The sequence below is a fragment of the Vidua chalybeata genome, chromosome 16, assembly GCF_026979565.1.
Source record: "Vidua chalybeata isolate OUT-0048 chromosome 16, bVidCha1 merged haplotype, whole genome shotgun sequence".
Classification (NCBI taxonomy): domain Eukaryota; kingdom Metazoa; phylum Chordata; class Aves; order Passeriformes; family Viduidae; genus Vidua; species Vidua chalybeata.
In genome coordinates, this window is record NC_071545.1 from 14461352 (window position 1) to 14485628 (window position 24277).

At 51.6% G+C, this 24277-nt stretch overlaps 2 protein-coding genes and 1 long non-coding RNA gene across 7 annotated transcripts in view; 1 reads left to right on the plus strand and 2 right to left on the minus strand.

The window, feature by feature from the left end:
- Positions 1 to 813: 813 nt before the first annotated feature.
- On the minus strand, positions 814 to 5798 carry B9D1 (B9 domain containing 1). The gene is made up of 7 exons (XM_053958003.1): positions 5636 to 5798; positions 4533 to 4601; positions 4337 to 4448; positions 4165 to 4261; positions 3730 to 3792; positions 2129 to 2196; positions 814 to 1620 (listed from the first exon to the last, which is right to left on the minus strand). Exons 1-7 carry the CDS (start codon positions 5690 to 5692, stop codon positions 1499 to 1501), a joined length of 588 nt encoding a protein of 195 aa, XP_053813978.1. The 5' UTR covers positions 5693 to 5798; the 3' UTR covers positions 814 to 1498.
- On the plus strand, positions 4382 to 8322 carry LOC128796414 (uncharacterized). 4 transcript variants are annotated; one of them, XR_008433803.1, is made up of 3 exons: positions 4382 to 4464; positions 7139 to 7444; positions 7531 to 8322. It is a non-coding gene; the product is annotated as an uncharacterized LOC128796414 (long non-coding RNA). The 4 variants fall into 4 exon arrangements; XR_008433800.1 differs by lacking the exon at positions 4382 to 4464 and having other exon boundaries at positions 5853 to 7224; positions 7355 to 7444; XR_008433801.1 differs by lacking the exon at positions 4382 to 4464 and adding an exon at positions 5853 to 6241.
- A 4711-nt stretch (positions 8323 to 13033) lies between these two features.
- Positions 13034 to 24277, minus strand: part of CACNA1H (calcium voltage-gated channel subunit alpha1 H) — a 112754-nt gene continuing 101510 nt past the window's right edge. For both annotated transcript variants that reach the window (XM_053957282.1, XM_053957281.1), the window contains 5 exons: positions 23444 to 23565; positions 22541 to 22846; positions 18712 to 18895; positions 15335 to 15513; positions 13034 to 14132 (listed from right to left, as the gene is read on the minus strand). In XM_053957282.1, coding sequence (XP_053813257.1) covers positions 13050 to 14132; positions 15335 to 15513; positions 18712 to 18895; positions 22541 to 22846; positions 23444 to 23565 — 1874 coding nt within the window. In that variant the 3' untranslated portion in view covers positions 13034 to 13049. The remainder of the gene's footprint in view (positions 14133 to 15334; positions 15514 to 18711; positions 18896 to 22540; positions 22847 to 23443; positions 23566 to 24277) is intronic.

Consider the following 24277-nt stretch of genomic DNA (forward strand, 5'->3'; position numbering starts at 1 on the left):
GGAATTCAGGGGTTTGGAGCAGCAGGATGAGGAGCTGGCTGTGAATAAATCCCAGGTTTGGGCTGTGCCACGTTCCTTTGCTGCATTTGGAATGTGGGCAGGAACTGTGCTCCAGGGGAAATTGGGTCCTCAGGCAGCAGCAGGAGGTTCAGTGTTTGCCTCCCAAGCCTTTCAAACACTGATATTTATCCTGCTTCCCAAACTTCTGAAAAGGAAACAAAATTCCTCAAGTCTCCTCTGAGCCAACAGGAAACGCTTCTGAATTTGGATTGCAACGTGACTCAGTTCAGAGATTACAAATGGCCAAAACAACTCCACTGGAAGTGTGGAGTCAACAAAAACAAGGCAGGAGATGAAAAATTATCCCTAAAAACGTTTGGAGAAGTATTTCTATGTCATATAAAAGGTGCCGTTGTTCTCCAAAATGCTCCAGTGACCACTTTATGTTTTCAGAAATTAAATTTATTCCATCCCACTGTGGATCAGAACAATCTCTGCCTGGGTGTTTTGTCGAGCTGTGTCCTGGAGGATTTGTGCTTCATCCCTGGGTGTTTTTCCTGGGATTTCTACACTTGGAGGTCTTGGTAGTTCCCTTTTAGGGAGATGGTGTCATTCTCCTGGGATTTGCAGTCAAACACAAGAGGTTACATGCCCAAAATTAAACAGGAAAATGACGCAGCAATTAGTCACTGCACTGAAACATTTCTTTTTCTCTTCTACCTTTAAATCTAGCAGAGCTTGGATGATTTAGGGCTTAAAACCATCCTGGCACAAAGAAAGAAACCCCTTTAGCAGCAGAAAGACAAATGAATCTATTGATACAACAGAGTTTATTCAGCCTAAAAGAGCTTAGAGGGGGATGCATTTCACAGGACCATTTTTGGAAGGTGCAATACAAAAAAAAAAAAAAAAAAAAAAAAAAAAAAAGCCACTAAGAAGAAACTGGGTTTGCAAAGTTTTAACTGCAGGGAAACGAATACAACTTGAAACTTTGTGTGTCATTAATTCTATAAAAAGGTGTACAAAAGGCTGCTATAAAAATATTTTGTTATAGGCCTTACTCTGAGACAGTCTGACCCCTAAAAACACTGAATAAAATACAATAATTATCCATAAAACACTGAATGTTAACATCAATTTCCACAATACTTCAACCTTACTGAGAGGATTGGGCTTGGTCATCATCCCAAATCCTCCTGGGCTGGTGTTGTTTGAATGCTCCAAACTCCAAATGCTCCAGGGCTGGTGTTGTTTGGAGTTGGACACTCCAAATGCTCCCAGGCTGGTGTTGTTTGGAGTTGGACACTCCAAATCCTCCAGGGCTGGTGTTGTTTGGAGTTGGACACTCCAAATGCTCCAGGGCTGGTGTTGTTTGGAGTTGGACACTCCAAATCCTCCAGGGCTGGTGTTGTTTGGAGTTGGACACTCCAAATCCTCCAGGGCTGGTGTTGTTTGGAGTTGGAGTGTCCCTCAGAAGGCCCAGGGAGCTCAGGGGGGCTCAGGGCTCGTGCAGCCCCTGTGGCCCAGGCCCCTGGCCCACGTCATAGCCCAGCTTGTGCAGGTCTTTGGTCATCACGTTGAAGGAGAGGGTCACGAAGCCCTGGGAGCGCACCCTGGTCACTGGCAGGGGGAGGGATTGTCACAGGGGGTTTGGGGCTCGCTGGGGAAGCCCAGGAGCTGCCAGGACCCAACAGCAGGAGCTGCCGGGACCCAACAGCAGGAGCTGCCAGGACCCAACAGCAGGAGCTGCCGGGACTCAACAGCAGGAGCTGCCAGGACCCAACAGCAGGAGCTGCCAGGACCCAACAGCAGGAGCTGCCAGGACCCTGCAGCAGGAGCTGCCAGGACCCAACAGCAGGAGCTGCCAGGACCCTGCAGCAGCAGCTGCCAGGACCCAACAGCAGGAGCTGCCGGGACCCTGCAGCAGGAGCTGCCAGGACCCAACAGCAGGAGCTGCCAGGACCCTGCAGCAGCAGCTGCCAGGACCCAACAGCAGGAGCTGCCGGGACCCTGCAGCAGGAGCTGCCAGGACCCTGCAGCAGGAGCTGCCAGGACCCAACAGCAGGAGCTGCCAGGACCCTGCAGCAGGAGCTGCCAGGACCCTGCAGCAGGAGCTGCCAGGACTCACCTTCCCGCCCTTCTCCCTGTGCCACCACCCTGGGGTCGGTGAATTCCGGGCGTCTCCCCGTGAACCAGCTTGGAGGAGGAAAATACAAATTAATGAATGCAAAGTACAAAGTTGTTGAATGCAAAATGCAAATTATTGAATGCAAAATTAAAAATTATTGACTGCAAAATGCAAATTATTGAATGCAAAATTAAAACTTATGAATGCAAAATTAAAAATTATTGAATGCAAAAAGCAAATTATTGAATGCAAAACTAAAAAAATATTAATTCAAAATACAAAATTATGATGCAAAATAGAAATTATTGAATACAAATTTAAAAATTATTGAGTGCAAAATGCAAATTATTGAATGCAAAATTAAAAATTATTGAATGGAAAATGCAAATTATTGAATGCAAACTACAGAATTACAAATGCAAAATACAAATTAATGAATGCAATATACAAATTAATGAATGTAAAATACAAATCACTGAATACAAAATACAAAATGATTGAATACAAAATTATGAATACAAAATATAAATGATTGAACACAAAAAATACAAAATACAAAATAATGAATGCAAATTACAAAACACAAATGAATGAATAAAAAAAACCAAAATAATGAATACTAAAAACAAAACAATGAATACAAAATGCAAAATAATGAATGCAAAATACAAATTAATGAATACAAAATATGAAATTATGAATGCAAAAACCAAAATTATTGAATGCAAAATACAGAATTATGAACGCAAAGTACAAATTATTGAATACAGAATACAAATTATTGAACACAAAACACCAATTAATTGGGTTAATTAATTAATTGGATTGGGTGGCTGAGATTGATCCAGGCCACGAGAGGAACTGCCCAGGAGGGTTTTGAAGCCTGATTCTCTTTATTGATCTACTTCAATCAAAGGTAAGTTTTGCCTTAAGGAAAAAAAAAATTGCAACTGATTTCATACAGATTTTGTTAAATCCAGTTTTTTTTTCTGGGGTAGAAGAATCTTTCTGTGGCAAAGATATTGTTGAAAAATTCTCCTTGATCACCCAGAGAACCACGGAGGCTTTGAGACCTTGGATTTCTTTAGAAAAATTGGATTGGGAATTGTTTTTCCATGGGTTTGCTCTTCCTGTGGCTGTGCTTCCCAAACAGCCCCAAGAAGATTCAGGCAGTAATTAATTACCTGCAGTTAGCAGGTAATTAATATGTATATTATATTATATTATATTATATTATATTATATTATATTATATTATATTATATTATATTATATTATATTATATTATATTAAATATAATATGTTCTATTCCTATATATGAATATATTTTACTATACACCAGTATAATATGTTTATATTACTATATTAATAGAATTAATATTGTTGATATGTTGTTAATGTAATTAATATGTTGTTAATATGCTTGTGAAAGCTTTTCAAAAGGCCCTTTTAGACACCTGAAAATGTGATTTTTACCTACAGAATATTGATTATGGCACAGAGCAGTCACACCTCTGCCCCACTGAGTGGCTGCAAATGCTTTTGTGGCTAAGGACAGGAGAGAAATTCACTCCTTAATGAATTAAAGTCATTAATTATTACCTTGTGAGCTGCTGCAGCCTGGAGGTGGACTCTGGGACGAACATGGCAATGGTTCTTTTGTGCCTGAAACAAAGAGGAGAGCCCAGAACCTCAGGAATGGATAAAAAGCAGGGGTTTTGTGTTTAGGAAGGCACAGAATTCCTGCCACGTCAGGTCCTTTCCCTTCCCAAAAGGGATTGTCTGCACAGGAACGACAGATCTTCCTCCACTCCCGGTGGAGGGAAGGAGAATTCACCGTGTGAGTAACTGAGCTTCACATCTGGGGGCTTTTACAAAATTTATCTGATGGTGAAAGAGCTCTGCTGGAGAATCCCCGTGAGCTGACAGGGGCACGGCGAGGAGATTTCTGGCAGCTTTTATTAATTAATTAATTAATTAATTTTTTAATTCCAGAGCAGGGTGTGCGTGAGTCCTGCAGCTCAGGCTGGCACTCACCTGCCGGGCACGAAGGGCACGTGCACAGCCCCGTAACCTCTGACAACGTCGTGGCCGAAGAAGTCCGGCCCGTAGACACTGAGCACGATCTGCGGCCCTGCAAGGAACGGGGGTGAGGCACGGGGGGCGGGGGGGGTTTTGGCACCGCGGCCGCGCCCCCCAAAGCACTCACAGCCGAAGGGGTTGGTGCTCTTGAAGGTGATGTCGATGGGGAAGTTCCAGACCAGCGTGGTGGGCGAGACGCTGCTCTTGGAGGTGATCTGGGAGATTCCCTCCTCCAAGCCCTGCGGGGAGCCGGGGGTGAGCCCGGGGCCGCGCCGAGCCCGGGGGTGGGGACAGGGGACACGGGGTGGGGACAGGGGCGGTACCGCCGTGGGGACCCAGTCCTGGCCGTAGACAAAGGAGAACTTGCAGTAGAGGTCATCGAATCCCGGGAACTGCGGGGGAGAGAGAGAGAGAGAAAGGGGCGGATTCACTGGGAATTCACTGGGAATTCACTGGGAATTTCTGGGCGTGAGGATCTGCCCGGGTCAGGGTGCTGAGGGCAGCCTGTGCCAGCGGGACTGGGGCAGACAGGATGGGGCTGGGGGATGAGGCTGGGATGGGTTTGGGGATTGAGGCTGGGATGGGTTTGGGGGGAATTGAGGTTGGGATGGGTTTGGGGATTGAGGTTGGGATGGGTTTGGGGATTGAGGCTGGGATGGGTTTGGGGGGAATTGAGGTTGGGATGGGTTTGGGGATTGAGGTTGGGATGGGTTTGGGGGAATTGAGGTTGGGATGGGTTTGGGGGGATTGGGGTTGGGATGGGTTTGGGGGCATTGAGGTTGGGAAGGGTTTGGGGGGATTGAGGTTGGGATGGGTTTGGGGGGAATTGAGGTTGGGATGGGTTTGGGGATTGAGGTTGGGAAGGGTTTGGGGGATGAGGTTGGGATGGGTTTGGGGGGATTGGGGTTGGGATGGGTTTGGGGGATGAGGCTGGGATGGGTTTGGGGGATGAGGCTGGGATGGGTTTGGGGGGATTGAGGTTGGGATGGGTTTGGGGGATGAGGTTGGGATGGGTTTGGGGGAATTGAGGTTGGGATGGGTTTGGGGGATGAGGTTGGGATGGGTTTGGGGGATGAGGCTGGGATGGGTTTGGGGGAATTGAGGTTGGGATGGGTTTGGGGGATGAGGCTGGGATGAGTTTGGGGGATGAGGCCGGGCTGAGTTTGGGAGTGACTAAGACAGGGGTGGGTTAAGGGCGATGAAGCCAGGCAGGGTTATGGGGGCCGAGGGGCGCCGAGGGTGTGCAGGGTTGGGCGGGATGAGGACGGGTTGGGTTTGGGGCTGAGGCCGGCCAGGCTCGGGGAGGTCAGATTCTCATCCCGCGCGGGCGGACACAGCACCGAGACCGAGACCGGGCCAGGGCGATCCCCCCATCCCTCCGTGCTGTCCCGGTGTGTTTCCCGCGGTGTCCCCGGCTCTCCCGCACCTCTCCGCTCTCGATCTCGCCGCTCACGGCCAGCAGGAACACGCTGGGCGCCGCCATGACGGGCACGCCGGTTGCCGTGGCGACGGACGGGGCGGCGCAGCGGCCAAACTTCCCCGGCGGCGCGCTTCGCTTCGCTTCTCTTCGCGGGGCTCCCGATCCGCAAAATCGCCCCAAAATCGCCCCAAAACTCGGCCACCCCACCCCCGGTACTCCCGGTACCCTCGGCATCCCCGGCACGGGTGTTCCCGGGCGGATCCCACCCGCTCCCCTCAGCCGCTGAGCCCGCCCTGCGCTGCCCCTTTATCCTCGCAGCGCCACGTGTCCAGAACTTTATTTATTATTAATATAATTATTTAATATAAACATAAAGCAACCCCAACCGGTGGATATGGATATGGGAAATGGATATGGACATGGAAAGCTGCCGGGCTTCAGGGACAGCGCTCTGAGGGATGCACAGGCCGGGGGTTTTGGGGTGTTTGGAGCCGGGCGGGATCCCAGGATGGGCTGGGATGATCCAGCTCGGGATATTCCCGATCCTGCAATTCCACGTGTGGAGGCCGTGGCCGCTAGATGATGCTGCCGGGCAAGGGCCGGAGGCAGGAGGTGTTTGCAGGGAGAAGGAGGGGAAATGGTGGATTTTGTGCTCTCTGGTGAGGAGAGCTCTCAGCAGGGCGGGGATCAGAAGTGCCCTCACACCGCTGGGTCTGCATGGCGCTGGGAAAAGGAGGGAACAGCAGGGTGCTGGTTTAATTATCCCTCTTTAATTAAAAACGGAGAGGGTGAGGTGGGTGTGTAAATAAGGAGGATGGAGGTGCTGAGGCTTTGCAGGAGCTGGTGGGGACTTGTTCTGATGGTGACAGGACGGGGCTGGCCCGCTGCTGCGGCAGTGCTGGCCTGGTGACACCGTGCTGGCCACCGGCACCACGGCTGTGCCACGAAATTCGCTGCCCACACACATCACAGGCTTGCTGATCTTAGAGGTCTCTTCCAACCTCATTATTCTGTGATTCTGTGATGGTGTCAGGGCCGTGGAGGCTGCCCAGCCTGGCCCCGGCCTGCTGTGGTTCATCCTTCTCCTCCTTTCCGCATCCCAGGCCGCCTTCCCCTCTCCGTGAGGGATTTTGGGGTGGTTCATTGCTGCCAGACCCTCTGGGGAAGGGTGGCAGGAGTGGGGGGAAGCCCTTCCACATTTCAAGAGATGTGTTCTCAATCAGTACCTATTTCAACTCGGTTTTTCAGGCCAAACAAATTTGGCCAAGAGAAGAAAGGGACGGGAAAGCAGGAGGGATGGGAGGGAATGCCTGAAATGTTATCCTCTCTCCACAGCCCTTCAGAAATGCTTCAGGGAAAAGAATTCATTTGAACTGAAAATGATCAGGGGTGGGGGGGAAGTAGAGCAGAGCAGCTGTCTGGAGCAGCTAGTGAGGCTGTTTAATTAACACTGCACTTGGCTACCAGCTACCTTGGAGCCAATTTCAGGACATTTTTGTTGCCTGGCAGGTGATCCACAGCTGCTGGAGGAGTTCTCCCAGCAACAGGAGACCTTCCCCATGGCAGAGAGACAGCGGGGGGGTTATTCAGCAGCCGTGAGTCATCTGTACCTGCATCTGGAAGGACTCTGTCCCCTCCCAGCCACGACAAGACTTTTCATTCTTCTTCCCTTCTTTGCATGCCAGCCTTGTTTTAATTAGCTGTATTTTTAATCTCTGTGAGCAGAGTGAAATCCCAAGCAAGGAAGTGGTTTTATCCTGCTGGAAAACTTAATTAATGCTCCATCAGAGAGTTTGATTTCCAGGCGTGATGAAGGTTTGTGGATGGTGGTGACCCCATGGATGTTACTTAGTGATGCTGCTGTTTCTCCTGGCTGTTTAAAACATTCTCCTTTTCTCCAGGACTTGTCCTGATGCTGTGATTTTCACGGGAAGCCTCCCTGGGGTGTTTGGAGCCGCAGTCATGCTCCCGGGGAGGAAGGACACGCTCCTGCTGATCACTGACTTGTCACCTCCTCCAGGTTGGATCCCAGCTCCTGGAGAGCCATTCCCAGTGTCCCGGCAGCACTGACCTCCGTGCTGGAGGCACAGAGTGGAACAGCTGAGGGAATTATGTTTGCTTCATTCCCAGCAAGAGCCAAGGGCTGGAAAAATCCAAACTGCTGGGAGCTCTGTCACTGGGAGCTTCTGAATCCAGCCCAGGCGCCGTGACCTGCCCAGGCTGCCTGGCTCCGGGTCCAGGAGCTCCCAGGGAGGCTGGAGAGTTGTGGTGAGCCCTTTCCCTGGGTTTGCTCTGGAATTGCCTCTGGTTGAGCCCTGGGGAGGGCAGGCAAGGGCTCTCCTCCTCCTGGGCAGAGCTGCAGTGCAAGCAGGGGATACCTGTGGGATGAGCTCTGGGCTGATCCACTGCAGCTGCAGCTGGAGCAGCAGATCCCTGGAAAACAGAGTGGAAAGGCACCCCGTGCTGCAGGGAGGGAGCAGGAGCAGCTCCTTTGTCTCCTTTACCTGCTCAAGCCCCATCACAGCAGCCCCAGGGCTGATCCAGGGAGGGTGGGAGAGACACAAACAACACCACAGTGGCACAGCACAAAAGTTTATTTCGAATCCCAAATATTTATGATCAACACCTGGTAAATGGCCAGTGAGATACATTTGATGGTGTCATTAATCTGCAATAAAGCGTTTGTATTTTTAGAGTTGTTTGCACAGCGTTGACTCATCCCTGCCTGCCAGGAGGCTGCAGGGAGCTTCCCTGCCCTTTGTCTTCCCTGCCTTTTGCTCCTGCTGCTCCAATCAAACAGGGAGCGAGTGGGATCTCACAGCAGCACACACAGGGGGGTACTCCTGCTGTAACTCCTGGGGAATATATTTACCTGCTGGTGGGAAGGCACCTGGGTGAAGCCGGGTGGGTTTTGTGTTCCGTGGCTGAATCCCAGGATGGTTTATGTTGGAAAGGACCTTAAAGCTCATCCAATTCCACCCCCTGCTACAGGCAGGGACACCTTGCACTATCCCATCTTGCTGTCCAGCCTGTCCTTGGACACTTCCAGGGATGATCCCTGTGTCCATGTGGCCACCAGCCCCATGCCAGGGGCCCTGCTGGGCACGGACACTGTCGCTGCCAAGGAGCTGTGAAGTGCCTGGTCTTCCCTGAAGAATTAATTTGTATTGGAACTCGTTATCATTGGTGAGATTTCTTTTGGTTAACGAGCAGAATGAATTAATGAGCCAGTCAGAATAAATTGACACAGAGGCAGGGAGGGGAGGGGGTGAGGAAGACCCGGGGAGATGGTGCCCAGAGGCACAGCTGGATTTGATAAGGACATAAGGAATAAAAGCAGGGAGAAGAGGGGAGGGTAAACAATCTCTTTCACCTGCCAGGCATGGACCCCTCCTGCTTGTGTCCAGGGCTGACTGCGTTTTTTGGGAATAATTCAGGTGGGAATGCTGTTTTCCATGCATCCACCAGACCCTGCAGACATGGCCACGGGCCCTCGGCAGCTTGTGCCTCCACGTGGGGCAGAGCAGAATCAGAAGGAGCTGCTCCAGGGGACTTCAATCAAATATTCAAATCATTAATCTGGATCTTCCCTGTGGTGTGACTTAATGAGGGTCGTTGGTATTTTCTCCCTTTCATTGTGAACAGATTTATTTTTCACCAGATAGCCCAACATCCACAGCTGGAAAAAACACAACCCAACGCTGACCTACAAGTGAGGGACCTGGGTGAAGAGTCCTGGCATGAGGAGCAGCCCAAGCTGGGTATGGGACACTCCTGGTGACGTCTCTGCCTCAGTGAATGCCAGGGAATCGTGGAATTATAGAATATCCTGAGTTGGAAGGGACCCACGGAGTCATCGACTGGTGCCAAAATCCAGGGGGTGCATCAGTGCCACTGCACATCCCTCATCCCAAGCAGCCCCTCAGCACCTTCCCAACCTCCAGAGAGGGGCTGACCCCATGCAAAGATCTAAAACATTCTTTGGCAGCACCGTAATGCTGGAAGAGGATGGAGCACTCACCTGGTGTGAGCTGGAGTTATTCCAGGGGCTCAGCAGGGAGAGGCACGAGCTGCTCAAAACCCAAAGAGCCACAGAGATTTCAGCTCCTGTGGCTCTGTCAGGGTGTGCTAAAATTCCTAATTAAGACCCCTCGTCTGGAGGATGAGGTGGCCCCAGCCATTAAAACCCAGCCATGGTTTGAAAACTTAATAGGGGAAATTTAATGGATGAAGTCAATTGAATTATTCATCCCCAGAAAGCTTGTACAAATATCAAATGCTTATTAGCATTCATGCAACCTGTATGATCTCACAGCTCTGACAGATTAAGGTTGGGGCTAATTGCACCCAGGATGGCGTCAGATTTGGTGGTTGATATTTTTTAAAGCTTTTTTTCCCTCCCCAGCATAACAAAGAGAATTTCAGATCGATGCCATCTGAGATTTACCCTTGAAGCAGAGCCCCTGTGATGGTTTCCTTCCTCGGCGTGGTGGTTTTTAATCCCTGTTTGATTCCTGCTCCTCCAAGGCTGCTGAGGTGGCTCTGGGCCAGCCCAGATGGACACAGCGCCCATCCCTGCGGGCTGTGGGTTTGCTGGAATGGAGAGTGCTGGGGCAGAGTCTGGCTGATTAATGGACAGGACTGAATGGCCATTAAAAATGCAAAATAGAAATCGATCCAATTAAATAATCATGACTTGCATTTACCCCGTGCTTTTCACTTCCGATCTTAAGCGAGGCTTGCAGACAGTCCGGGGGGAAATTGCTTAATGCTGCAGAGATTTAATCAACAAAATTAACACTGCTCATGTTAAATAGTTTCTCTGGTCATGGCCAAGTTTGGGGATGCAGCTGGGGGGGTTTTGCACCTGCAAGTCCAGGTGAGTGTCCCCCAAAAGAGGCATAAGGGAGCAATCCATGGTCACTCTGTGCTCTTGGGAAATTCAGTCTGAGCTTGATTCTCCCCACGCTGCCAGAATGTTCCTGCAGGCTCATGGGGTTGTTTTGGGTCCTGATGAGCTTTGAGGGCTTTGGGAAGGGCTTTGGGAAGGGTGGCAGGCTGAGCAGAGCCAGAACCAGGAGCAAATATCCCAACTCATTCCCAACACTGCCATGCCTTTCACGTTGTTCTACACCCTCCTCTCCCTCACCACCATCAGCCACCAGCCCCATGGCGAGAGGATTTTCCCCCTGGAAGGAATTCAGGCACAGGGCCAGAAGGGAATTCAGGCCTTTTCCAGCAAAGCTAAATAATCCCAGCAGTAAATGACACCCTGAGTGTCCCCTGATGCTGAGGGACACCCCGGAGCATCCCACACCCCTCCAGGCAGGACTCAGCCTGGAGCAGAGGGATTCACCTCCCCTCCTTAAACTGCAGCAAAAGCAGTTTGCCATCCTCCCCAAAGCGCTGTTAATCATGGATTTTGTGGCTCTTTTCTGGAATTCCTCGCTATCCCACGGAGACAGAGTCATTATTTACAATAATTCTAAATGACTCTTAATTACAGCGGCGCAGGTGCTCCTCGGAAGCAGCCGGATCAACATATGGAGGTGAGGTGAGGGCTTCTCTGAGCTCAGGGGGAGGTGGGAGAAGCCTCCAGCTCCAGCAGGGATGGTTCACACCTCGGGGGGCTGCAGCTTGGAGAGGCTGAGGAAGGAGTTTTCAGGGAATGCCGAGCTCTGGGAGCGGCAGGGACAGCTGGGCTCCCCCCGCTGCGGCACAAAGGGAGGCCACGCTTCCAGTTTATACAGTTTAATAGATGTGAAACAAGATACATTTCCTTTGGAGTAATGGATGCATCGATAACAGAAGATAAATGTGAAGGCATAAATATGAGGCGGCACGGAAGGAACCGAACGGAAACGACTGGATGGGTTTGTTCCCCCCTGGGTGTCCACGGGCTCCTTCCTGCTCCTATTTCCCGTGCCATGGACACGGGGCCTGCAGGAGGGGTGGGGAAGGAGAGTAAAACAGGAAAATCAACCCCAAAAGCTGCAAAAAAATAAAAAAAAAAACAACCCAAAGTGGTGTTAAAAGGTGACCTGGATTCCTCTAGAGGCTTCTGGAAGGGCCTTGGGAAGGGAAGGTGTCCAGGGAGGGACAGGGAGTGCAAACTGCCCCGAGGGTTGGAGTTGTTCTGCCACGAGGAGGACAAATCATCACCTTAAATGCTCACAAAGAACATCACCTACGACAGCTCTTTACACCTTTACACACTGTATCAATAATTTACTTAGAACTGCAGTAAACAAAATACATTTCTTAAATAATTTACTATTTATTTGTTCAGTTTTTTTTTTAATCTCTCTGTAAATGTAGTTATTTTTCCTTTTTTTCATCAGTTTTTTCTCTTTGTAACACAAGAAACCGTCTTTGTGCACGTTAGTTCAGATTATTGCGACATTTAACCTGAATTTCAGTTAAAAAAAAAAAAGGGGGGGAAAAAAGCAACAGGACAGTTGGACAGACAAGAAGAATGAATAACTTATTATTGCACTGGCTACAATTCAGTAGTGATTTGGTTTTTTGTCTGTAATTAGGACAACCTCTAAAGTACAAAAGAAAATGAGCGAGACGTCAGAAGCATCAGCTGTGAGAAGGAGCTGGTGGGGTGATGGTGGAGGGAAGGGAAGCGAGGAAAGAGGAGAAACATTTGGAAAATCAATGTCTGGAATAATTAATTCCACAGAAAACCCAAGGAAACACCACCCATGTAATGCAAAAAACAGCATCTCTGTTTCTCTATAAAAATATGTGCATTATGAAGGGAGAATTTTTGTGGGTCTGTTTTTTTTTTTCCAGGATTTTTTTTTTGTTTGTTTGTTTGTTTGTTTCCTCGTTTTGTAGCTCACAAATACGGAATTTTTATTTATAGAACTGCTGATATACAGACAATGTCCAGCTCCCAGGCACTCCAGCGTAACGTGACAGCTCAAAAAGGTGCCTCAGGAAAAGTGGAGCATCTTTAAAATAAAATAAAATAAAATAAAAAAAAACCAAAAACCAAACTCAACAAAACAACAAAACCCCAAAAGAATCCCCCCAAATCCCAACCACCACCACCTCGGACCTGAATCAATGTGATCGAGGCCACGGAGCGGGGTGGGAGGAACGAAGCCACCCCTCCACCTTCCCCTTAGAAAAGAAACCCCAAAACCTCTCGCCAAATCCCCCCAAAACCCCGTCCCCAGTTTCGTCCAGCCGCTCGTTTGGTTTCTTTTCCATTTTTTCACTTTTGTGTGTGTGTGTGTGTGTGTGTGTGTGGGTTTTTTTGCAAACTTCCACAGCGCTTCCCAACGAGTGACCGCCGGGAGGGGACGGCCCCGGTGACGGCCACCCCTGAGCCCTGGGTCCCCTCGCTTTCGGAACCCCCACACTGGTGACAAGCCCTTGAGACCCCCCCTGTCCCCCATCCCAGCAGCTATACTGGGTCATCCGTGCCTTCTTCTGTGGCAGCAGTCACGGGGCCCAAGTCCTGCTTGCGCAGGGGGCTCTTGGCGGTGCCCAGCAGCTCTTTGCCCCTCTCAGTTTTTAAGTGATCCTGATTTTTCAGCTCAGCGTCCGGCCGCGAGTCCACGGAGGCCGGCGTGGACTGCCCGCTGTCCAGCAGCTCCGAGAGGCTGCTCAAGGAGCCGCCGTCCAGCTGCTCGAAGGAGAAGTTGGGGATGCTGAGGTGCTCCCCTCGGCTCTCCGGGAGCTCCAGGGATTCTCGGTAGGCCGGGAACTCGCAGGACGGGGTTCTCCTCCGCAGCAGGGTGTTCTCAGAGGCTTTGCTGCGCGGGGCCGCTGCTCCCTCATCCTCCATGGGAGGATCTATAGAAATGCAGGGCGGGCTCATCTTCTTCTTCCTCCGGGCTCCGTGGATGTAGTCGGCCTCCAGCTGGACGTGGCCGGGGGGCCGCTGCTTGTCCTCGGCGGGCTCCTGGAAGCCGCAGGCCGGGGCGCCGCCGGAGGGGCAGATCTCGATGGAGTGCCGCCGCTGCTCGTCGGCCCAGCTGGGCTTGCTGAGGAAGCCCTTGGCGTCGGTGCTGTAGAACTTCTTCAAGTCCTTCTCCTTGCGGGAGAGGCTGCTTGTGCTGCAGTTCTTGAGGGGCACGGGGGACGGGGCCGGGGAGGTGAAGGGCGAGGTGGAGCGGCTGCCGGGGTCCGAGTGCTCCTCTGCCCAGTCTTTGGCCGAGCTGTTGATGTGCCGAACCTCCTCGTCAGCCAGGTCTGAGGGCTCGCCCTGGCAGCCCTCGGGGCCGGGGGGGCTGGTGGGGCTGGGTGGCCGGCTGGGAACGCCGTGCTGGCCACACGTGTGCTTCCGTGCCAGGGGGCCGAGGGGCCGGTGTGGGGACGATGGGGGGGAGCGTGGAGGGGTGGCCGGGAGCGGGGAATGGAGAGGGCTGGGGGTGAGGGTGCTCTGGGGCTGCTTTGCTGACGGCTGGGGCTCTCCTGGCTCTGCTTGCAGGCTGTCTTTGCCCTCTGGAGTCTGTCCGTCCACCGAGTCCGTCTGAACGGCCTCCTGGAAGGGGAGGGGAGAGAAGTGGGGTGAGAGCCTGGGGATGTGCTGGGCAGCAGCACCTCCAGTGATGGACACAGAATTATAGAACCACGTTGTGTTGGAAGGGGTTTTAAAGCTCATCTCCTTCCACACCCTGCCGCGGGCACCTTCCACCAGTCCGGGTTGCTCCAAGCCCCATCCAAGCTGGCCTGGGACACTCACAGGGATGGGGAGCCCATGGCACAAGGCAAAGGGTTGGTGGGTCTAACACAGCCCACCTCATCCCTGCCCCATCGTGCCAGTCCTGTCAGACCCTCCTGCACAAGAGGATAAACTTTAGCTGGCAGGAGCCTTCATGTTCAGGGCTGGCATCTGCTGGGCCCTGGTTTTGCTCCAGCCCCAAATCCTGAGCCAGCACAACCCATCACGGTGGAGGGCTCTCCCAGCACTGGTAAAATGGATTTGGGCACCTTCTCCCCATGCCTTAGCTCCTATTTCCTGGAATAGCACAGCCATGAAGATGGGAGTAGGGAAGAAGAGCCTTCCCACGTGTCATTTGCTAAGACAGGAATAGATTAAAATTTATGGCACGTTTTGCTCTGAACCAGGAATTCCACTCTTAGCTCCAAGCCAAGCAACACAAGAGAAGACTGGGAAAGAAGGGAAAGAACCAGGTGACAACACAGGAGTTACCTCTGGGTGCTCGTGGCCCCTCACCTGTTGCAGTGTGCAGCTACGCAAACGGAGCAAAAGGGCTTTGTGAATTTGAGATGGGAGTTTCTATTTCCTAAACATAAAGCTGGAGTTTCTATTCTGTATTTTTACGTGTATTCATCCTTCCCCTGGAGTTATTCCCATTGGATTTTACCTATAATGTATTCACACTGGGCATTGTTCTATTGGTCTCACCTTATCTCTTATTTTTCCCTATAAAACCTTTGCCTGGACCCGGGATCGGGGTCACTTGTACGTGCGGCGATCGGGCAAATACAACCTACTTTGGACTGCACAACAAGTGTCCACTCTCTTGAGTCTCTTTATCTCGGTCTTGCTCGCGCTCTCTAAACAGCTCTGTCCGTATCAAACGAACCCACAAAGGTGTTTGTTGCCTCTCTCCCTCTCCGGCGGCTCCCGGAGGCGCCTGGCCAGCGCTCCGGGAAAGAGCATCCGAGCGAAAACGAGGAAGTCGGAGAGAGGGGAAAAGAACGAAAAGCGACACTCACCTGTCTGCAGAGCAGCTTGCTGAGAGCGGGAGATCGGGGGGCGCCGTGGGCGGCCAGGCCCTTCCAGCGGTGCCGCCCTTCGTGGCCGGGGCAGCGCCCGGCCGCCGGCGGCGCCTCCGTGGGCACCGCCAGCGAGGAGCTCCCGCCCACGGGCTGCGAGCGGATGGAGGTGATGGATCCTAGGGCAGGACAGAGGGAGCAGTCATGGCCTTGGCCTGGCGGCTCTCAGGGTTTGAGGCAGAAGCTTCAAGAGGGGAGTAAACACAGGAGGGAGAAGGAGAAACCTGTTGGGCCTGGCTGAAATGCCAAACGTCAGGATAAACCGTGGATTAAAAACCTTGTCCCTCGTCCTGTCCGCTGCTTTGAACCTCGGCAGGGATGGCGGGGAGCTCACAGATGTTGGGACTCTCATCCTTGTGGATCCCTTCTAACTGAGGATATTCTACAACTTCTGCTCCCACCCAGCACAGCCCAGCCACCAGCAGGGGCTGTCCCCGAGGCACAGCTCGGCTCAGCGTGGTCCCACCAGGAGCTGCTCTGACAGCCCTGAGCTGTGGACAGGCTGGAGTCTCTCTCTTCCCAAAGCCTCCCAGGCTGGGTCTGAAGGCTATCCCTCCTCCCCAGCCCATCCGTGGTGCTGCTTTACTGCACTTGGGAGTTGTTTGAAAGATCTTCTCTGGTTTTGGGCTGCAGGATTTATTGTCCTCATTAGTTTGAAACCCAGCGTCTGTTCCTCCAGCACTGCCCAGCTCCGTGCTACAAACACCATTATCCATCACTCCAAGAGATCTCACCCAGGGGTCAGGGAGCCTGAGCCCCTGACAAAAGCCATCCAGACACATCACAGTTGCATTTCACAGACAGATTTGTTGGTGGGGACAAAGAAAAGTGAGTGTTTAATAATTTTTCTTCTGGAGCTTTTCTCCAGAACACCACAGAAGGAATTCCCACCCCCACCCCGCTTCTCCCCAGGATTTTTTTGGACTCTCCTAGAACCAGAGTTTCAAGCTGAGCCTGTGCTGTTCACGTGCTATTCCAGGCTTTATAAAATGCTTTTAATGATGCAGAAAAACCCTGTCATAAAGCCTGTCACAAACATGGTCATAAAATCCAGACCCAGTGCTCCACTCCCTGTCCTCAGCTGGAATTTCCTCCTGTTGGAAACTTTCCATCGAGAAAAGTTTCCTCTCATATAGGAAACCCAAACCCCCTCCAAACTGGATGTTCAGGAGCACTGAAGATCTCTGGGGCTGGATTTTTTTTTCTCTGTTTTTTTCTAGGAAATCAGCAAACTGCACCTAAAACCAAAATATCCTGAGATCTGCTCATCCCACAAGATTTTCACTGTGTGGTCAGTGGAGTACTGGGAGAAGATCAGACATCCTGAAGCCCGTGGAAACACTCATGGGAGTCTCCATGGGCTCAGTTTTGTTTGGATATAATTTATGGATCTCTGACTTGAAGCAGAGTTTGGGCAGCTCAGGAGCAGCACAGCTCGGGGTGCTGCAGGTTTTAACCACCAGGTAAAGTCATATCCATCATATCCACCCCTCCAGTGCTCTTGGAGAGAAATTTAGGAATTTGGGAAACATCAGAGAATCCTTGGTGGGCTCTACCCCTGCCAATGTGCCAGCAGTTTAATATGGATATAAATCCTGCTTTGCAGCCACTCCAGGGATGAAAAGCAGCCCCAGGAGGCCGCCTGTGAAACTCAACCTCTGTTTTCTTTCCTTCACGAGGAATTTGCAGGTGAAATAATAATAAACACCGAGCAGAGAACATGACCTGGCTCCCAGAGAGTCTGAGCAAACACAGAGTTCCTTCTCCCAAGGAAATCAGAGCAAATCAGGGTGTGCAAACCCACTGGGCAGTTCTGGCATTTCAAACCCTGCTGGATCAAAGGGAACCAGGCTGGGAAAAGTTCTTGGGAGCCCCTCCAGGAGCAGCCTTTTAGGGAGGCTGAGATTGTGTTTCAGATTGATTTCCTGTTGTATTTTTATTTTTAACCTAATATCTAATCCCTCATATCCCACAATACAAACTTTTCTATCCAATTACAGAATACTACCCAAACTCATAAAAAATATTTTAAAAACCCCAACCTCCACTCTAAAACCTCTATTTTACTTCACATATATCACTATATTTTAAAACCTTAAACTCTAAATTTTCCACTATATAATATTATACACTTCTAATAAAACTACACACTCGTCATCTCAATTCTGTCATTTAATTTTAAAAACTTGCTCTACAACTTCAAATTAAACACAATACTCTCTTAAAAATCAAAATCTATCAACATAAAAATATCAAAAGCTCTCAACATCCAAAATTCCAACAATTTCCCCTTCAAAGCTGCTCGACAGAAGAGACAGAAAGGCATTTTCAGGGAAATGTGCTGGGATGCAGAGGATGAATGCCCCCTCAGAGGCTCTGTGATTCCTGGCTTATGGGGTCTCTCCATGACATTCATTACAAGGCCAGGCTCAGGAAGAACCAGAGAGTGGCTTCTGATCTTTCTGCTCCCAAAGAAACCCCTGCAGCTCTGAACTCCTCATTAGATGCTGAAAGGCACTGCCCTGAGGCTGCAGCCTGCCTGAAACATGAGGAATTGTGCTGGAAGCAAGCCCAGCTCTGGCTTTTATTCCTGGGGATGTTATTGAGGAGGAGCCAGAGGGAATGCACAGCTCCCTTTCCCTCAGCTAAAAACCTGTGCTCGGGAGCTTTGCTTCTCCCCAAACATCTGAGCTTGCTCCCGGGGAAGTGCTGGGAACGTGGAATGATGCAGGACGTGGGAAACCACCGTGGTGCTGATGGAATCAAACCTGCTCAAGCCCTGCTCAGGCCATGCTTGGGTGGGTTGCTCCCCACTGAACCCCCCTGTGCAGCTCCTGCCCCCCTGTGCTTGTAATCATGGAGTTGTAAAGATTGGAAGGGACCATGGACTCCAAGCATTAATCCAGCACTGCCAAGGCCAGTGCTAAATCAAGTCCCCAGGTGCCAGATCCACAGTTTTTTTGAACACTGCCAGGGATGATGACCCCCACCACTGCCCTGGGAGCCTGTTCTGATGCTTGAACACCCTTCCAGTGAAGACATTTTCCCTGATATCCAATCCAAACCTCCCCTGGCAGAACTTGAGGCCGTCTCCTCTCATCCTGGCCCCGTTCCCCGAGAGCAGAGCCCGACCCTGCCCCATCCTCTCAGGAGAGCGAGAAGTTTCCCCCCTGAGCTCCTCCAAGCTGAGCACCCACCCCAAGCTGCTCCTGGTGCTGCATCCCCTCCCCTGGACACGCTCCAGCCCTTCCACATCCCTCTTGTGGTGAGGAAGCCCAGACTTTGGCTCAGAGCAGGGGAAGCTGCGAGGGTGGTACCTCTCGGGGCCTTGCAGGGGTAGGTTTCCATCTCCACCTCGTGCAGGGGCAGCGGGGCCGCGGCCGGGGCGACGGGCCGGAACATGTAGCTGTCGTTGGGCAGGGAATGCATGCGGGACACGGAGATCTTACGGACTGTCAGCAGCTTCTGGGAGTCCTGGGCCCTCAGCGAGGCTGCAGCGCCCTGCAGAGCAACGGGAGAGGGAGATGGGGTCAGCCCAGCGGGGGATTTCCAGGGAATTCCTTCCCTTTTGGATTCCCGGCCTTGTGCTGCTGTGCCCGCTGGGATGCCAGCCCGAGCTGTGGTGACACAGGACAGCAGAGTTACACTGAGGGACGAGCTCAGGATGTGGCCGGAATAAAGGGAGGCATCAATGACCCACCACTAAAAAAGTCAGTTTTTTGTCCAAAGTCAACTCCTGGGCATACAGAGAGCAAGGAAAGGCCAGGAAAAAGGAGCTCATTTGTTTAAACGCATGAAAAAAACAGCATTTCTCACATTTTCCCCATCTGGTGTTCCAAGGAAATGCTTTCAGGAGGCCTGAGGGTGACATCCTTCTCCTCAAACAGAGGGCAGAGGGGCCAAAACAGGTCCTTCTGGAAATTCTCCCCAAAACACCCTCACAGGGCAGGCATTTAAAACACATCGACACCACTGCAAACATCGAGGCCTCTCTCCTAAAGCCTGGAGCATTTTGGGCACCACTGAGCCCTGAAGAAGGAGGCAGAGGGAAGGACAAGACCTCGTGGCAGTGAGGGTGGGGGTGCAGAGCCTGTCTGGGGGCAGAAAAGGGATTTTTCTTTGTTGTCACTGAAATGGGTCCGGCTGGAAGTGCCCACACAGAGCTCACCACAAACCCTAAACCTGACCCCGCTCAGCAAATCCATCCTGGGCTCACAGGGAGCTTTAGGGACACAAATGATGTCCCTGAGGTGCTGATGGAGAAGCTGAGAGGTGATGCCAGGACTTGGCCAAGTGCTGGGAGAGCAGAGGCCAGGCCCTGCAGCCTGGCTGGACATGTTTCCCTCCCAGGTTACCCTTTTATCTCAAACACAGCGAATCCCTCTGCTTCTCTTTCCACATCAGCTCCCAGTGACTGGTTGAAAACATTTTCCCAGCTGCATGTCTTAAATTAAATGTATTTTGCTTTGCTCTGCCAGCAAAACCTGTCCCTGAGATCCCTCAGGTTTGGAGCTCACCAAGCATCTGGTTAAATCTGGTTTTCCCCCTTGTATTTCTGGCTTAGAAATGTCTTCCCTCAGCTCCCTGAAGATGCACACCCCAAGGTGAATTACTCCTTGCTTTTACCCTGTGCAGCTTGGCTGGGAAGTGGGGGCCAGCAGGCATTTACAGCTCGTTGGCATCCAGCTCTGCCAGCTGTGGCTGTGCCCAGGAGCCACCCAGGAGCCACCCAGGGCTCTCAGCTGCCACTGCCAGCTGGTCCTTGGCCACCTCAGCTCCACCAGCACGGCATCACCTGGGCTGGGGGCAGCCAGGGGCTCCTGCTCAGCCCGGAGCCACACCGAGAACAAAAGGTCTCAGCACCTGCACAGAAGGATGTCAGGATTTGGCTCCTAAAGCTCAGCTTGTCTGTGGCTGGAACAAATGAACACAAAGCCCTTCTTGACATCAGCCACTTCAATTTTTAAAGGATCAGCTGTTGAGACCTGACTGAATTAGGGATGTGGGTAAATTTAAAATGAAATAAGGGCTTGAAATACGAACCATGAATGGGAAATTTGTTGGCTCCCACCTGGAGAGCTGCTCTGGACAGTGAGGATGGTTTGGAGACATCACTGCTGCTCCTCCTCCTTGCTGGGAAACACCTGCTGCACTCCAGAGCCTGATCCCATACCCTGGAAATCAGTATGGGACCTGGGCATGGGGGGTGATTGGGAGGGACTGGGCAGAGGGGGTTGAAGCCCTTCTGGTTTGTTGGGAATGTCCCTGGAGCATCTCCTGAATCCCCAGCTCTGGGGATTGCTGGAAGCCTGAGGTATTGATCCCTCCCTTGCCTCAGTTTCCTCAGTATCATAAACAAATTCTTGCAATAACAACAATAAAATCAAGCCTGACACTGTTTTCTCCACCAACAAAAAGCTCTGCCTGCAGCTCTGGCTTTAACATTTGGAGTCACACCCAATGCACATTTTAAGGGCTAAAAAGAGGATTTCAGTCCTATCCCACACGGGGCTGATTGATCTGGGATTTCCCAGCTGGAAAGGACAGAGGCTGGAAAGGTTGTGGTTGTGCAGGGACGGGTTTGGGACAGCTCAGACACCACGATGGGTGGGACATCTGCCACCTCAGCCTGGGCTTTGGTGGGACGCTGGCAGGACGTGGTGGAAGGACGAAGGGGACACTTCTCCCCCTCATCACCTCCAGGGTTCAAAGGAGGCTCTGCCTGGCTCCTGATGTGCTTGGGAAGTGCTGGAAGATGAGGAAAGCCCAAGGAGAATGGACTTGTTTGCACTCCCAGCCCGTGTGAAAGGGAGGTGCCCTCCCTCCCCTCAATTAGAAAAGCAACCTGTGCATTTCCCTGCAGGAATGTTTGTGAGGAACAACATTCAAACAGCCAATTCCCCAGCGCTGTGTAACCAAGTCTTTTTCCTCGCCCTAATGGAGTCTGATAGATTTCACAAAAATCTAATTTAATGTAATTTAATCTCCAAGCCCCCACTGATTTCGCGGTAGATTTATTTGTGATGGTGGTGACAAAGCAGTTCCATGTTCACTCTTAATCACAGGCTGCTGACATGGGCTGAGACAATTATCTCACACCCTCCTCCCCCCCTGCGCTTCTGATTGTTTTCCTGGAGGACTGATAGGGATCAGAGAGCAGGCAGTGTCTGAAAAATCAACTCAGGATCCTCCAAAAAGCAACCCAGGAACCTCCAAAAACCAGCCCAGGAACCTCCAAAATCAATCCAGGAACCTCCAAAAAGCAACGCAGGAACCTCCAAAAACCAGCCCAGGAACCTCCAAAAAGCAATGCAGGAACCTCCAAAAATCAACCCAGGAACCTCCAAAAAGCAACCCAGGAACCACCAAAAAGCAGCCCAGGAACCTCCAAAAAGCAACCCAGGAACCTCCAAAAAAGCAGCCCAGGAACTTCTAAAAACCAGCCCAGGAACCTCCAAAAAGCAATGCAGGAACCTCCAAAAATCAACCCAGGAACCTCCAAAAAGCAGCCCAGGAACCTCCAAAATCAACCCAGGAACCTCCAAAAATCAACCCAGGAACCTCCAAAAAGCAGCCCAGGAACCTCCAAAAAGCAGCCCAGGAACCTGCAGCTCCTCGCGGAGGGGCTCTGATGATTCCCAAGTTCTCCATGTCCTAAGCAGAGCCATGGGCAGCTGCAGGTTTACAGCAGCACTGGATTGCTGGAGGATCCTCTGGAAATCCCAAAGTGGGATTAAACAGAGCCTGAGCAGTGCCCACGTGAAGGGAATTTATCCCATCCCATGCTGGAGGTGCCAGGGCTCCCAGTGCCAGTATTCCCAGGATTTTCGGGATTGCTGCCCTGAAAAATGACAAGGACTGGCTGGGACAGCAGGACAGGGACCTGTGGTTTTTATGGCTCTGAACTTAAAATCCACAACTTGAGAATGAAGCGGAGAGATGGACTTTGAACCCTCCTCTGGAATAACGGCCAGGATAACGTTTCCAGCACCTTCCAGCTCCAGGAGCCCTGGGAGCTGCCTCGGGACGTGGGGTGCTGGTGACATCCCTGCTGCAGGGGCTGGGACAGCTCCCTGTGGAATCTGCCTGGGTGGAATCTGCTGCTCAGGCTGGTGGGATCCATCCCCTCCCCACCCCAGCTCTCACCAGGGCTTGGTGCTTCCCCTTGGCGTGCTCCAGGTTCCCGTGCAGCGCCCGGCTCTCCGCGGCCACGGCCCCACTCCTGCTCCCGCCGCTCCCTCTGGACATCTCCAGCTCGATCTCAGCGTCCATCTCAGCGTCCTCCTTGGCCTCCTTGTTGCTCTCCTCCAGGTGCTTCATCAGCACTGCCACCACCACGTTGACCAGCACGAACTGGGCGATGAGGACGAAGGTGACGAAGTAGACGGGGGAGATGACGGGCAGGTAGCTGAGGCAGTGCTTGTCCTCCCGCGTGCACTCCCGCAGCGTGTCCTGCAGCAGGGGGGGGGACAGGGCAGGCGTTAGTGAGGCTCTGCTTGGGCTCCAGCTGCACCAACACCAAAAGAGCACAAAGTGGGCACGACTGAAACAGATAAGAGAAAATACAGGGATCATGAAGCACGGCACCTACAAAGGGGGGAATGGGTTGCCCAGAAGTTCTGGATTTCTCATCTCCTGGAGTGTTCCAGCTCGGGTTGGACAGAGCATGGAGCAGCCTGGGGTACTGGAAAGTGTCCCTGCCCATGGCAGGGGGTGGAACTGGATGAGCTTTAAGGTCCCTTCCAGCCCAAACCATTCCATGATCCTGTGATTCTATGACACATCTCAAAGGCACAGAGCTCATGGTTACTCCTCCCAGTCAAAAACCTGGCATAATTTTCCTTCAATACTATATCCAGGAACAAAGCTTCAGGCTGGGTGAGACTTAGGACAAATCTTGAAAACACACCTGGCTTTTCTATTAGGAAGTCCCATTTTGATGTTTTAAGAGGAAACATTTTTGTTTGCACCCAAGAGTTGCCTAAATCCGTTTGAAAACTGTACCTACAGCCTTCCAGAGAGGAGGAAGCACCCAGAGACTGCACACACCTTCATGATCCCGTTCCAGTTGTCCCCTGTGGACACCCTGAAGAGGGTGAGGAAGGCCATGCCGAAGTTGGTGAAGGTGGCGTGGCGGCTCAGGCCTTCGCAGGGATTCTCCTCACTGCAATCTGTGGGGCAGGGAAGGAGCAGCACATCAGCCAAGCCATGCTGGATTGTCCACAGCAGCCCCCAAAGCTGGGGGTGGCACCCTGAGCTACGTCCCATGGATTTATGGCACCGGGGGGTGGTGACATCCTGCTCGGGAGGAACGGGGGGGACAGGGGGGAAAGGTGTTTTCAGCTGGAGAACCGTGGGACAGGACACCAGGAGGTGTGGAAGTGGTGGTGGTGGAATTCTCATCCCTGGAAACATTCAAGGCCACGTTGGACAGGGTTTGGAGCAAGCTGGGCTAGTGGAAGGTGTCCCTGTCCATGGCAAGGGGTGGCACTGGATGGGCTTTAAAGTCCTTTTTAGCCCAAACCATTCTGATTTCTGTGATTTTCTTTACTCCTGCTCTACAGCCTCCTTTGTCTGTTTTCCTGTTGATTGCGCCCTTGCCTTGATGATTTTTTACATCCACCACGAGGGATATTTTCACTGAGATAAAGTGGAGCAATCTGACATTTTCCCCCTGAGAATTAATAGCCTAATGAATGCAAATTGAACATATGAAATATCCATCCTCCCATAAAACACAGCCTCGTTAAATATCCATTAGGACAGGCAGCAATGGCTCTTGGTTGGGCCTTTCAGTCTTAGGTAATTATCCCAAGGTAAATTGGGAGGAAAAACAAACAAACAAAAAAATCCAAGAAAAACCCAAAAATGACCAGTCCTGGG

Coding starts and splice junctions, on each gene's coding strand:
- B9D1 (XM_053958003.1), bottom strand. CDS start 5,692: ATGGCGGCGCCCAGCGTGTTCCTGCTGGCCGTGAGCGGCGAGATCGAG. Junction 4,262..4,336: donor GAGCACCAACCCCTTCGGCT/GTGAGTGCTTTG, acceptor CGTTCCTTGCAG/GGCCGCAGATCGTGCTCAGT. Junction 3,793..4,164: donor GTGCCCTTCGTGCCCGGCAG/GTGAGTGCCAGC, acceptor TCTTTGTTTCAG/GCACAAAAGAACCATTGCCA.